At 36.0% G+C, this 15,735-nt stretch overlaps 1 protein-coding gene across 3 annotated transcripts in view; it reads left to right on the forward strand.

The window, feature by feature from the left end:
* Window positions 1-15,040, forward strand: part of ARHGAP6 (Rho GTPase activating protein 6) — a 230,101-nt gene extending 215,061 nt beyond the window's left edge. For all 3 annotated transcript variants that reach the window (XM_053455055.1, XM_053455056.1, XM_053455057.1), the window contains exons 11-13: window positions 10,925-11,184; window positions 12,338-12,418; window positions 13,620-15,040. In XM_053455055.1, the coding sequence (XP_053311030.1) occupies window positions 10,925-11,184; window positions 12,338-12,418; window positions 13,620-14,281 (1,003 nt within the window). In that variant the 3' untranslated portion in view covers window positions 14,282-15,040. The remainder of the gene's footprint in view (window positions 1-10,924; window positions 11,185-12,337; window positions 12,419-13,619) is intronic.
* The last annotated feature ends 695 nt before the right edge of the window (window positions 15,041-15,735 follow it).

Here is a 15,735-nt window from a genome sequence, read left to right on the forward strand (position 1 = left end):
CAGGGGTTTTCTTTATTGAAGGATATATTTGTCTTTTTTTTTTAAATGGCATTTACTTGGTTAGTTTTTAAATAATGAAATAATTCATAATGGGAAAGATTAATGAAGACAATCAGACCATTATATAAATATACACTATGTACTTTACGTTCTGATTACTGGACTATTTCCTGTTTTTACATCATACATAAAGTATTTACATTAGCCTTTCCAGTGTGTATACAATGTTATATTTAAACATCTTAATTGGGGATGAGACTTATGAGTTTTGTGGATTGCTTTGATTTTAAGAGCAAACTAAAACACTTTGAGGAAGGGAAAGAAATCTCTCTACCAGTCCAAACACGATACAGATGTTAAGCATGAATTTTATTGTAAGGGCAAAACAAGTAAAGCAAAAATAAATTGCAGAATTTCATGTTTTCAAGGTTAATTCTACCCCTTGTACAGTGCTGTGGAATATGTATGTTATAAACATACATAATATAATAATAAATAATATAACATACTATACCAATATTTTTTAATATATAGCCTTAACCATGTTTTTTTTATATGTTCAGGATAGCTGTTCTGAGTGTTGAGAGAGTGAGTTCTAATAGATATTTTTATATTTACATTTTAGAACATAATAAAGTGGTAAAATAAGTGCAGTCATTTATATGAGAGAGAAGCATGTCTCTTCCCCATAGAGCTTACAGTCTAATGTTGTCACTTAAATCTGACTATAGCAAAACTGCAAGCATTGCCTCTGCCTCCTAGGGGTGGAATTGGTTCTCAACCCCAAGCATGGGTTAATGGAACCCTTTACCCCAAGGGATCCTATTGTTTTTAAGAATATTAAAAATCAGTGGGATGACACAGTAATTTAACATTCAGTAGACATGTTTTAAGTAGAACCTATGTTGCAAAATACCAGTAAAAATGTTAGTAATAAATTGACATTTTACCACTTTACACTAGGCTTATTATAAATAAACCTTAAAAGCATATGTTGAAAAAGTAACATTTAAGCCGTTAAAAGGCATCCCCATTAAATTAACGAGTAACAGAAAATCAGGCATTATGTCATTGTGTGGCATATCTCTACATGCTTTCCACGGGTTTCAAATAACCACTTGACATCCGTTAGCACATATCTGGCGTCTGACATCATTATGCACACAAAGTACTTAGAGATGGCCCAAGGGGATGTATAGCCTGAACCCGACTTTTAATTATTGGTTATAACATATGGCTGATATTCCAATTCAGCTGATCTTTGGTCAGTGTTGTGTTGTGTACTAAAAGAAAACTAAATGAACGGTCATGTCAAAATTAATATCTGACATGACTGTTCCTTTAAACAGACGCCTCTCAGTCCTCCCCCAATGCAGAACCCTCTGCAAGGCTATTTGGCCCCATCTATGAGACAAGATGTAACTTTGTAACTAAATTCCAAGCCTTCACACCAGCACAATGCCCGTAAACCCTTGCAGCCTCATTTGTTCCTTTCAGGGATATAGGCATCAACTACCAATAAAGGAAAATGGCTGGGTATCTGGCTTTACCAATGGCTGGTTTATTGTCCCTTTAAATAACAAAGACTTTTTGTTAAAGTCCTGAAGGGGCCAATTTTGACTTTGGGCTCTTTACTGCGTTTTACTTTAACCTCCTACACAAAAATACTTAAGATGGTGTTAGGAGAGTACAAGTGCTACAGAAAATTGCCTCCCCCAGATTGCTTAAAATATCACATTCAGCATGACATATTTTGGGGGCTGGCAAAGCGTAATAACTTTCACCTGTGTCTATAGATTAATGGGTTGTAGAAGTTGGATTTTGCATTAGGTAAATTCAACAAATTTGTCACCTTAAATGAAATTATTTATTTTGTTATATTTACCAATCTGATTATATAGTCCCCTTATTATAAGCTAGTATGTACCAGCTCTTACAGTCAAAAATTTTCCTTCCTGTCTTTTTTTTTTTTACCAACTATACCTATTAACCATTTATTGTTTTGCTTACTCATAGTATAGCATTACTAACAGCATTACTTTTACGTTAATCAAATAAAGAGTATGCAAAAGATATTAGGCTAGTTGCTATAGCAGGAGGAAAACCTGGTAAAATGCTGTTGAGTTTTAAATTGTTAAAAATATAATATAGTTGAAATCCCTACTTGAATACAAGTGATCTCATTCGACCATCTTGTGGCAATGAGCGAATTTGGTAAAGATGAGACCTCTGTTGGCCGAAATCCATTTGATTGCAACCTTTGGCGACAATTAATTTAGACAAGGTTACTTATTTTCATTGCATGTCTAGCACAGTATAATTCTATACTGCTACCTACTGACATAGTCATAGTTTTATAGGGAATGATTACCATAGAATCCTTGTGAGGTACTATGACAGGGTGATTTTTTGGAGAGTCTTAGAGTTATCTCATTTAGAAAGGTCCAAGGTACATTTGTAAATATTTTAATTTTCTTTGATCCCCGTGTTTGAGTACTGAGATAATGTTTTGGCTTTGAGGAACGGGGACTTTAATGAATCACTGGATGTATAGTGATTATGACACTGCTTGGTAACGATCAATCATGGTTACTTATAAAAAGATTAAACACGTAAAATGTAAAATTCCCCTTCCAGACTCACGTGATGATATTTACTAACACAATTTGGTGCTCACTAATTGTCTCATCAAACATTGTTGTGGCAGACACAGATTTTTTGGTGCCGACATTGGGGCCGACCTTGTCTAGTAAAGGAAGCCTGCAATACATCATGATTGTTTTTTTGCAACTTATGTGCAGTCTACCCATGAGCTCAAACATATAAATAATTTTGAACAGTACTTTGCTGATACTAACAATTTATGAATACATGATAATATCATTTTCTTGACACATCTAAATGGGTTAATTTGAATATATCATATGTACAAATTAAGTTCATTTTCAGATTGAAATATGGTTTTACAATCATATATTAATAATAAACACAGGGATTTGAACTCACCTTCAATGACTGGGGTACCAGGTCAGAAAGATTTGCCAGGGGACCAAACTGAGCCACAATGGTTGCTCCTGATTGGTCAATTATCTTGCTTAGCCATTCAAGAAGTGGTTTCCCGCTCTTTATGTATATTCACTCTCACAGAACCTCTGTGATACCCCTCAAATAGTTTATCAGTTGCACAAGTAAGGGTACACTTCATCATGGTCTCTGGGTGCCCTAGATGTCTGATGTATTATTATTATGTATTTAACCTTAGCTAAAATGTCTTCTTGTCCTCACTGTTTTTAAACTCCAATTGTTGCTGCACCTTTTGGCTAGGATGCCAGTGCTTGTAGGTGACTGTGGATGGTTTGTCTAGAGAGTATGCAGCAATATTATCAAAACATAATTATTTAGTTAACGTGGAAGTGTCACTTTTCCAAAATCCTACATTCTATAATTCTATATAAAACATTAACGTATATAACAGTGTTAAAAATCTTATGTGTATACCATGTGAGTAGCCTTTAAAACATCCTGTTCTTATTACCTCTGTTATATCTTCAATATTTTTAAGTTGCATGTTTCCCTTAAAGGAAAACAAGGGTCTAATGGATATTCTTTCTGTTTTAAATACATCAATAATTACATTATAAGAATCTAGCGTTAGTAGGACAAGTAGAATGGACCACCACTTGTACCTCAGGGGCCTCTTAGTGAATAATATAATGTAACTGGAATGATTGACTTTATAAAAGTAGAGGGAACTGTCGTGTTGGAAATCTATACAAAAATAAAACAGCTGGATATTAGGGATTGGAATGGCTCTGAGTATATGGCTGATGTAACAAAAAGGAGGGCGTTTCACATAAATCTGGGCATTAAGCCAGAGTCCAAGGTCAAGAGCTGAGTTCTGCACGGAAGAATCTTACAAACCTGGACATGGCATTTTTGGTGAAATTATGAAAAGAAAAATAGCTTTGCTGTTAGGATTTTATTATTTCATTTTCATTATTCCCTTCTATCTTACAGGTCCAGAAATCAAATGTCAATTAAACAAACTACCTTGGCCTGACCTGAGGTTCAGGTTAAGTTTAGCGAATACTTAAGTGTAGTGTTAATTAACCCTAAAGACCCCATCAACCATAACTGCCTCTAAATGAACCCTAAAGGCCCCATCAACCATAACCGCCCCTAAATTAACCCTAAAGGCCCCATCAACCATAAATGCCCCTAAATTAACCCTAAACAACCCATTAACCGTAACCTCCCCTCTATGAAGAAAGGGGAGTGACCAATCGGCAGTGAGTCATAAAGGGGCGGGGTCAATCGGCAGTGTGACTGCAGGGAGGTACTGGGAAGTACCGCAGTAACTGCAATCTACAACCAGACGCACCCAGTTTTTAGACCACACATTTTTCGAAAAAAGGTGCGTCTTATACATGGGGAAATACGGTACCCTAGTTGATGGATAGAACTTACTTGAATGTAACAAAGGTTAAACTTGACCATGGGTAAAATTACTTCCAAGCTAACCTGTACTAAATTCCCTAAAACTTAAATGATGACTTAGCTCCACAGATAAACCCAGGTGGAAATGTTCCTCTTACTCTGCTGAATTTAACCCTCTTTAAGTGCAGCATTAGAAATGTAATTCCTGATACTGCTGACTGTCCAAAACCGTCACAGAAATTATTATGCAATCGAGTCAATGAGATTGTTCAGTGTTGTTTTATGCAAGTATAAGTGTCATAAACACAAAATAAAGTTATATATATATATATATATATATATATACATACATACATACATAATATTATTAATATATTACTTTTTATATTACATACATTATACATAAAGGGATAATAATAATTAGGATAATCTGGAAAGAGACAATTCTCAATGGGATACATAAAAAAAACAGTAATAACTAAAATGAAATGTTTTCTAACTTTGCTCATACCAGCTTATACAAAGTTCATATAGAAATCCGGCTGTCTGGACTATTATTGGAAAAATATGCTTAATGAAAATAAGCTTTGTAGTCTGAGTACTTCATTTTTGCAGAGGTTTTGAGTTTTCCCTTCCTTCCTGTCATCTATCTGTCCAAGAAGCTCATTCATGTGTCACGATTTTCCTGAGAAGCATAAAATTAAGTCATGGAGTTCACACTTCGAGGTGCTGTTTTGGCTTCCTCTCTATTGTTACTTAATGAAACTCTGTCCTGTTATTCAGCACATTGCTTAGTCAAGTCTGAATATTGTCAGGTCTGTGAGCAATGCAGGAAAACAACTAAAATAACAGTTGGTTATTTTAATCACTTAGATAAATCACAAAATGCGGCATCTGTCCTGAGTGTATTTCTAAGGTTCAGTAAAGGTTGAAAAGTTGCTCTATATTAATTGTATTTTAAGGTCGTTCTCCTGTAGTGACAATGTTTGGACTGTACACCTTTGTCTGCCCTTTCTTTATAGATTCTACTAAAGGAACCTCTCCTAAACTTGTTGGGAAGTGGACACTTGTGGCATCAGAAACATATTATTATCCAAGTGACATTATTAATATACAAATTAATAATAAGCGTAAAGGTTTGAGCAGGGCTTTGATTGAAAGCCGTTGTACCCACTGCCATGCAGGAGACATTGCCAAGCAAGGGAGGCCCAACCCAACAGTTGACAGAGCCCTGTTGGCTCATGGAGCTAGTGCAAGTCAAACCCCCCACAACATTTTCTGCATGTGACACCATAAGGACCAATCACTACAGGAAAGGCCCTGGCATAGCAAGTTTGGCTTGTGCCTCTTCAACTTCAGCCAGTTCCACACTGGCCAACCTAGTCATACCGTGCATGCCAGACTTAGTTTTCGGGTGGGGGGGTGCAGGTTGAAGAAAGGGGAAGAATTAGGATTTTTATCTTGGCAGTTCTGTAAATTAGGTGCAATATCACTGGAACATAACCAAGAGCCTGTAGAATAGAACATACATAGCAATAGAACAGCGACCTGTTTGAGCTGAGGCCCAAGGGTACAAAAACAGGTAGCAGAGCGCCCTTTCGGGTGATCCTCCCCCAGTATCCCACCGAACAACCTGATCTTCCCAATCAACCAATTTATGCTACGGTGGCTCTTCCAACCCAGCACATATCATCCATTAAAAGAAAGATGCTGCATCCCTTTAAGATGCGGCACGCTGGGGTTTTACATCCTATCCCAGCACTCAGTTTCCTAAAGGCCCACATCATCTTTCAGTGTAGCGGACATCCGACCCAAAGGTAAATATACCACTGATTAGTCATCAGCCTTGGCCTTTACCATATTGACACCTACACTTTTAATATAGTTTACTTTTTTGTGCATATTATTGAGTTTTTTTGTAACTTAAAGTAGTATTTTGACTTAGTAATGTTAATATGTATCCTCGGGTGCACTGCAAGATGTTATCTAGATTTTGTTACACAGTACTATTTAAACTTTATGGACAAACCTATGTAGAACTAATGAGAGGAAAAGAGAACGCTAAAACTTGAATAGTTGCCTGGAACGTCACCCTCGCTAAAGCAATCGGGTTTTAACTACATGCATGTTTACGTGGCATTGTTCTTCACCATACTGTTGTTCTCATACATCATTGATATGTGATTTATTATTGTTTTTAAAATCATCACATCTTAATATAAACACTCACAAAACATGAATATGCCGTCAGTACCGTACATTAGGTGTGAAGATTTGCGCCACGTAGAATATTGTAACATAGCAACAGGTTGGTTAAATGCAATTTCATAAAATGAGTCACAACACCCACGTACTGTGAATGTCACAAACACCACAGAACTGAATAACCTGCTTGCGGGATCACAATGAATCATTATCGACAGTGGAGTTGCATAGAGTGTACAAAGATCGCTTTGTTCCATTGGTACTGGATCTTTGATATATATTTTCAAACAATTTAACTAAGTTTTCTGACATTCATTTCAATAGTGCTACGTCTTTTCCTTTATATCTAAGTCACCTACATCTTCTTGGTGTTTTCAGTGCATTCTGCTGATGACCTGCCATTCCTGTATCCTCCTGTTTGTACATTATAAATGAAAGTCGATAGTATCTTATTGTACTAACTGAAGACTGACTACATCTAGCTAATAACAAGAATATATTTTGCGAAGTAGTTAAACATCAAATGTTGGCTTTAAAAAAAACACTTATCATAAAAGCATTAATAGAACTTTATTTCTTCTGTAAATGTTTATTTAGCGATTTACCCAATTTCAAGGTATCAGTGTTTTAACATATTTCAAGCTACCTGCTCTACGGATCAATGGCGCAGTTGGCGCGTACACTAGTTAAAAAAGACTCGGATTGAAAAGACATAAATCAAAAACAACACATCGAAGAGCATTTTCTGTGACATCCCATGAGCGTGCCCTTCTACTTGGCCTGCCTTAAGGATTCTGTTTTGGGATAGTATTATATGGCACTGCTAAATATGATAGCACTATATAAATCAATGCGTAATAATACAAATTTAGAGAATCCCGAGGCTAGGAAAAAAGTGGAGTTTCTAGGACCCCAGAATTATATGAAGTATAGAAACACATGATCTCCCAAATTACCAACCACATGGCGCTTCACAAAAAAATTCTGTGCATGTGGTACTTGACACCAGCGAGGTTGTCAAACATTTATCCAGGCTTTTCCCTGGGGTGCTGGAGTGTGTGTGGGGTAGATACTGCTGCATGTTTGTTAGAGTTGCCCTTCGCTATTTATTCGCTGTTCGGAGCAGAGCTATCTTTTCTTCCAGAGGTGGCCATATTACATATGTTTCCTGATGATTTTCCCAAACCATTTGTAACGCTCTCTATCCACATCTTTCTTGCCACTAAACTCATATTAGCTAGAAAGTGGAAGTTCCCACACATGCCATCTATAGCTGATGTTAAATTATTTGTAGAACAACATAGGGGCACAGACTTAACCCCTTAAGGACAATGGGCGGTCCCTAAACCCATTGAAAACAATGCATTTTGAGCCTGTACATGTACCGGCTTTGTCATTAAGGGGTTAATGACACTATTAAGTTCTGTCACAGGGTATGGTTGATATGGTCACTGTGCAGCTCAACGATAAAGCATTAACTGTAATATTTGCGAACCCCTGATAATGTCACCATTGAGAATTTTGTTTTCTAATGGACTGTGGTTATGTGAAAGCGTAGCAAATGTTTTTTTCTTTTGTTGTTTATGCACTATTTATCATCTCAAAAATGCAGTGATGCTCTTTTTTTTACTCGAATTTGTCAAAATGTGTGCATGTTTATTGCAATAAAAACTTTGCTGGCTAAAAAAAAGAAAAACAGAATCTGATGGTAGATAAGAACCATTCAACATTCCTAGGCCGCCTTTTTGTCTCCTTCGCACAGCATCAAACGTTCCTGGGACCTTGTCCTTTTCTTCACAAAAACCTTTATGCCTTTCTTAGGTATGCTTAAATTCCCCAACGCCATTTAATATGTCTGCTTTCAACAGCATTAAATTAACTGATATATTTTATTGACACAACACTATGATAAACTGCTACGTTTAAGCAGTTTCATTTCCATCCTTTCATTTGCTTGGTCCAGACTCTATTTCCCACATTGAAGTGTATTGTCCCACTCCCTTCTTTTGATCTTTCCCTTCATACGCTTTGATACCAACATGTTTCTTTCCCCATAGGAATAATATTTATGGCATGCAGCCCTCATCTTCACCTCTGTTTTTATCTTCTCTGTTGCGATTTACTGCATTCCAGTTATTTTTCTGCAAGCAATTACCTCTGATGAGGGATGTTGATTGGCTTTCCATTGCGTTCCGATTCTGTCATTGTGTAACATACCTCTGTGTAACACTGTTTGTCCTTGTTGTTTAATTACAAAAATTAGGGCTGGACTGGGAATGAAAAGCAGCCCAGGAAATATTTGGACACCAGTCCCATATATTTTATCGCGTGGTCGAGCTCATATGCCCACACACCACACCGGGGGTGTAACTAGAAACTAGAGAGCGCCGTGTGAAAATTGCCCCGGGGGAAACCCAAACTTTACAAGCAACATGTCCCACATTGCCATCTGTGCCCCCAAACACCTTGTCTGTGCAATCTGTTCCCTCAAACATGTCTGTGATATCTTTGTCCCCAAACAGCTAGTCTGTGTCACCCCTGCCCCCTAAACAGCCTGCCTTTGCCACCTCTGATCCATAAAGAGCCTGCCTCCTTAATGCGATTTTCCCATTTCTGCCCCTAAACACTTCTATTCATTAACTAATTTACTCACTCATTCATTCATTCATTCATTCACCCACCCGCACTTTTTTTGTGTTGACTTATATAGTGTTTTCCCCCCCACACTATATTCTACAACTTATTTTATCTTTGTGTATTTGCATCATTGTGAACATCATGTCATGTTGATTGAGCAATCAGTTGCATGTATACAGTTTAATTATAGCTGATGTCAACAGTACCATATGGTGGAGAATAGCCCTAAATAGCCCACAGGAAATATTTAACTTCATAAAGCATAACCATCTAGCTATAGCTTAATTCAAATCTGAAGCTGAATGCCGAACAGTAGTGCTATTGGCTTTGTAAAATGTAATCAGTTGTCTTTTCATGTTTTATAAAATTCACAGTATGGAGGTTGAGCACAGTCTCCATAAAGTACGAGGGACGTACGAAACGTTTCCATAAATGAAGGCGCTGCGTGCCTTTAAGACATGTGTCTTACAGCCAAGGCATGCCTCTTAGTACAGGGAAGATGCTAAGGGGGGGGGGCTGGGTTAGCACATAAGGTAAATAAACAAGTATGTTAGTATGTTATTATGTAACATAACAAGTTGACTTAGAGACAACAGGTGAGGAGGGCCCTGCTCAAACGAGCTTACAATTTGGCATACAAACAATGTTTCATTTGCAAACACCCCATCAATTGCTAACGCCACTTCTGATTACGGATGATTTTTGGAATAGGGGAATTATGGTATTCCATCCTCTACACTGAAAACTGCATAAAGGTGGCACGTTTACCCGATTCTTTTGCCATGCTTGTGGGAGTTTTGAGAAATTGTACTCTACTGCCTCCTAGTGGTTATTTCTCTAACTACCCCATTAAGGTTAAAAATATTCTTGCGGAGAGTAATATTGTTTTGTTTTTGTTTTTTGTAATAACTATGTCTACCACCATTTTTTTTTACCATACAACAAAAGAGCTATAAAATACAATTTTTTTGTCATTTTATATGCTAGACACAGGGCTGTTTGTTTCACATACTTATTGGTTGCACTTTTTTCAATTCATTAACTTTTTTACACCAGCATGCATTGGTGCACTTGGGCAAGCATCAGAACTCCATGTTTAAGTTTTCTTAAAAAACATTCTGCTCTAATGACCTGGTTAAAGACTGAACCCATGGTTAACTTGTCCATGCCACTGGCGCTGTAGTCTTCATAGAAACTTGACTGGCCAAGCAGTTTTCTAAAGAAGCAGAGGTTCCTAGTTCAGTACTCAAGGAACACCAGCAGTCCAGGTGTTATGAATCAGAATAAAATGTGGAAATTACTAATTCCCAATGGAAACCATCATTCTAGAGACATTCCATAGAAACATATATATATATATATACACACACACACATATATATATATATATATATATATATACGTACACATACATGTATGTGTATATATACACTACACTATGATTGGACCAACACATTGAGCAGCATACGTATAATTTAACAGAAGCAGTCTTATTCATGAACAATCCTTTAATTACCCTTGTAATAAACTATAGTTTGAATCATATGTTTGTTTGAATAATCTCATCATAAAATAGCTTTGGTAACACAAATATTCTGCAAAACACTTGTTGATTGACAACAATATTTCCTCTTTTTCCCGCTAGGAGTCCTGAACTGTTACGATCAGAACGCTCTTTCTCCATTGAAGGAAGACTCTCATCAACAGACTCAAACAAAGCTTCAAGTGGCGATGTTTCACCTTATGACAATAACTCCCCTGTTTTATCAGAACGGTCTGCCATGGCAAGACAAGAAGATTTGGCTAACTCAGAGAAACTCTTAAAAGCGTCTGAACATCACACACTGGTCGATCACTTACTGTCTAAAACAAGAGAAAGCAATGTTCCACAGTGGTGTACAAAAGGTATTTTTAATATTAAATAGCGCTTTATATATATATATATATATATATATATATATATATATATATATATATATATATATATATATATAAATAAATTGATTGATAAGAGACAGTTTCCTAAATATCTCACATATAAATTTGTCTCATCATATTAATTCTGTAAAACATTGGAGTGCACTCAGGCTTCTACTATTATAGGCACCATACAGAGCAGCCACTTTCACATGTTTTATGAAAAAGAATGCATTGCATTCTAATTGTTCTAGTCGATCGACGTAGGCCTGTAGACTGAAACGTTGACAGCTCCAGAAGTAAATGGCCTGAAGCAGCCTGTTTTGTTTAGGAGTCAAAACACTCCATTGTAATGATGTAATGATTGACATTCAACAAATTCAAACATCTGTGTCCTTTAGCTGTATTACCTGGTTGCCTATACAAGCTAAAATAACAATGTCAGGAAATTAGATGTGAAAATATGTCTTTGTGATTTCACTAGGGCACTGTTATATATATTTGCCCCATGGTCTTTTGCTCTGATGTCTGTAGAGGGTCCTTCTGGAATTCGTTATCCAGCTCAGTTTGTTGACAGCCCTGACCTGAGTTTAGGGAGGTATAAACCCCGAATTGCAAACTGGCTTTAAGAAAAATAGTTTACAGACCTTATAAAGAACAATGATTTGGAGTTACTTTCTGGGTCTTTTCTTTTAGATTTCATTGTTGTACTCATTATTTTTGAGGTCAGGGTTATCTATGAATTTGAGATGGATCTGTTATTAGTGCATATTTATTCCCTCAAGATGCCTTTAGAGTTTAATTTCCTAAGAGGGTATTAATATGAGGGACTATCCGTAATTTTTACGCTTCCCATTAATTATCTGGATACCTATGAGCTTCGGAGCAGTTCAGGTATTACAATCTACATGTTGTAATTGTCAGGATAACTAAACAGTTAAATTGATCAGCATTTACGCTGACTCAACTACAAGATGATAGGTCAGTCTCAGTTACTTACTTTGCTTTCCATTTTATTAACCCCTTGCTGTCTATTTCAAAATTAATCTGCATAGTATAGCTTTATGTGCATTGCAGTGTCTATTTATATGGAAATTGCTTTGCTGTATTTAAATAGTAAAAATAAATGTTATTTTATTAGATATTCCAGAAGAAACCACCCACATATGGGGCACTTGGCATTCAACACTGAAGTCAACAGCCAAAGAACAAGGAATGACAGGTACAGGTGTACATCTTAATTTCTATTAAACACTTTGATTATTTGCTTAATAGACACCAGTGTAAAGAACAATGCATATTAAAATACTCTGTGGCAAGAAAGCAATTACCTGTTAATAGATCAGAGTCCTTTCCACGCATTCGCATGGGACTCATCTAGAGGTGAGTATATCACATGCAGGGTGATGTTTTTTGGCTGAAAAAAAGAACAGGGGCAGAAAAAGGGACAAATGCATATGGTGGGAAATCTGCAGTGCTAAATTTGGAGTCACATGTTTCATTGGTCATTATAGTGATTTCTCCAAAATTAATAACTGGCCAGTAGCTGCTCCAGATTGTCCTTAATACATATGTACAAAAAAGGTAATGAGGCATCAATATGTTAATACTCTTAATTTAAGCAGTACAAAGAATGTGATCTAACTCAACAAGTTGGGTTGCATTTTTAATACAAGAAACAAGTAATGTTTATAGTTCTGCATTCGTAAACAAAAATATTCTTACATTCTGGAAAATACAGTAGTAACTTTTGTATGTAAAATAAAACCTGGATATTATGACAATGAGGTACAGAATACTCAAATCCGGTTAGCAGGATATGCTCTTTAATATAATTTCTTTACACAGCCCTCGCAATTTATAATAAGAGATGGTTCTACCAGTTAGATATCTTTAAACTGTCCAGCTTCTCATAGCTTTTAAAAAGAAATATATCCCTTTACGTAGTGGTAGCAATGGAGTTTACCAACCAAATGGAAAATAACCTCTAGCGGCCTCTAGTGGTTAATGTGAAAAAGTGCAAATTCCGCATGCATAACACACAGCTCAGACATGCACAGTGTTAATAATTTTCTTAATCAGTTCTTAAATGAAAGCTAAACACCTAGCATGATTTTGGTGCTCAAGGACTAACTTCAAAAACATTTTAAAAGGAAATACAAGCAAATATTTTTTAAGTACTCAAGTTAAGTTTATTCATTTAGTCTTTATGTGACAAGACTTTGAGTTTTGGAAGCGGTAAGTCACTGACTTTGTGTAGAGTATAGGTGAATAATGAAATCATTATCTTGTCAGATCATTGTTAAATATGCATGTGTCACAGCTCCAATATGTAATAGCTTTTACGCAAAAAAAGCATGTCAGTATACAGTAATGTATAAACAAATCAGTGTGTGTTGAATATTGTTTTTATGTTCTCAAAGGTTCTTATGGCAACATATACGAAAGCACCTCCTTACAACAAGGACAGAACTGTCTTGCTCATGGCAACCTGCCACAGAACTGGCCATTGTACAAAAACTCGTCAACAGATGTAGACAATGGAAAACCAAATATACGAAGAATACATACTTCTTCAGCGATTCCTGACTACCGTCCTCATGCTCCGGTGTCACGTTTTTACAGCACTCCTCAGTCAGAAACAGCCAAGAGAAGCTTGGACTATTTGACTACATGTAGTGCAGAAGATATCACCAAGGAAGAGGCACCATTGCCCGCTATTCAGAACAAACCTGCACCTTTAAATTTAAGATATTCTGACAATAATAAGAACGAAGCAAGGCTTCCACCCCCATATCCTGGCTCAGTAAAACAAGGTACCACCCAACCTCACAGATCATCAACATTTCCAGCTGAGCAGACCTTCTGGAAATTATCAAGGCCTGAGACAGTTGTTGGGCCATCACTGGACATGACTTCATCATCTGAACAATCTATTCCACACAGACAGACTTCATTGAAAAATTCATCTAACAACAGTAATTTAGCTGAGCATGACTGGCAAGAATGGCAAAGGGAAAGATGTCAGATTTGGAAGCTCTTGTCCACGGATAACCCTGATACTCTACCAGAAACATTAGTATGATACAAGAAAAATCAGTAAGGCAACAAGATGGACGTAAACCCTGTAGAATATATAGGGACAAAAATGATGCTGACAATTATTTTTATACACTTATAATCTTAATGTTAATCAACCGTTTTTGGGAAAATCTTTTTTTTTGTTTGCATTATAAATACATATCACTGCCAACAATTAATTTGTTTATATAGCTTACACCAGGAAACATTGCCGTTAAATAATGAGTTGTGTATGATAAAAAATATACTTCAGTGGCTGCTTTATGGCATATATATATGCATAACATTCCTTGATCGCATGTCTGTGGGTTAAATGTATTAGTAAATACCTATTTTTGGCACATGCAGAAAAGAAATACCTATCAGAATTAGCTTTTTTCCTCACTGCACTTTCTCGTGAACATTTGTTTAAATGTAAATATTGCACAAGCTGGTTTATGTGCCTTGAAAAAAAATATTTCTGGAAAAGGGAAAAAAAAAAAAAAAAAAATAACATCCCACAATGCTCGGCAAAGTACGTGGAAAAGCCATATTGTAGAGTTTCAAACAATATAAGTGTTTCATCCTATCTTGTAAATATTTATTTAGGTGTAAAGATGAATATATATAATGTGCTTTTAATTGCCTGGGCTACAAAGTAATTCAATGAATGGATCAGATCTGAGGCTCAAAAATGATTTGAGCAAATATGCTTTGTAAAATCTTTTAACCCCTCCTGTGATGCATTGTCTTGTACAGAATATATTGATGTATCTAGCACTGTTGTGGCGTAGTATGGCCTTTGTATACTATTATATATATATATATATATATATATATATATATATATATATACTAAAACTATGGACGCATATTTATCTTATGTAGTTTCCTATATTGTTTTCTAAACAATGAACTGGAATTACACTTCATAGTTACATTACATCTTATTTTGGCTTGTCGAGGCATAAAGAAGAAAAAAAAATGTATTCAAATACATACAATTAAAAGTGACTGATACAATTCCAAAGATTGATACATATATTCACTCTCAAAATTACCCAAAGAAAGTTTAAAATGAAATACTTTGTAGATTGTGCCAAAGAATTTAAGACGTTATTGCAGCACGTGAGGGGGTCAACTTTGAGTTGATATGTGCTTGTTTCCTATGAATGTAATTGTATGTCAAAGAGATTATAGGCCGTTTATAAAATATAATAGTGTTACCAACCAAGAATACCAGTATTTCAGCTGTTTTGTAGCCCAAATGTATATTTTTCTCTGGGTATTTCAATACAGTGAAAAAAAACACTGACATTACTTAAATGTAATAGGTACAAAACGAAAATAAAAAGAGCTTCACGCATCATACATGTTGTGTCTTTCCAGGTAAAGTATTGTATAAGGTGTTCATGCGCAGATCTGTACTTAATGGTGAAAAATGTAATATATTAGATATGCTTATTTTATGTTAATGTG

This window comes from Spea bombifrons, chromosome 2 (genome assembly GCF_027358695.1).
Source record: "Spea bombifrons isolate aSpeBom1 chromosome 2, aSpeBom1.2.pri, whole genome shotgun sequence".
Lineage (NCBI taxonomy): Eukaryota > Metazoa > Chordata > Amphibia > Anura > Pelobatidae > Spea > Spea bombifrons.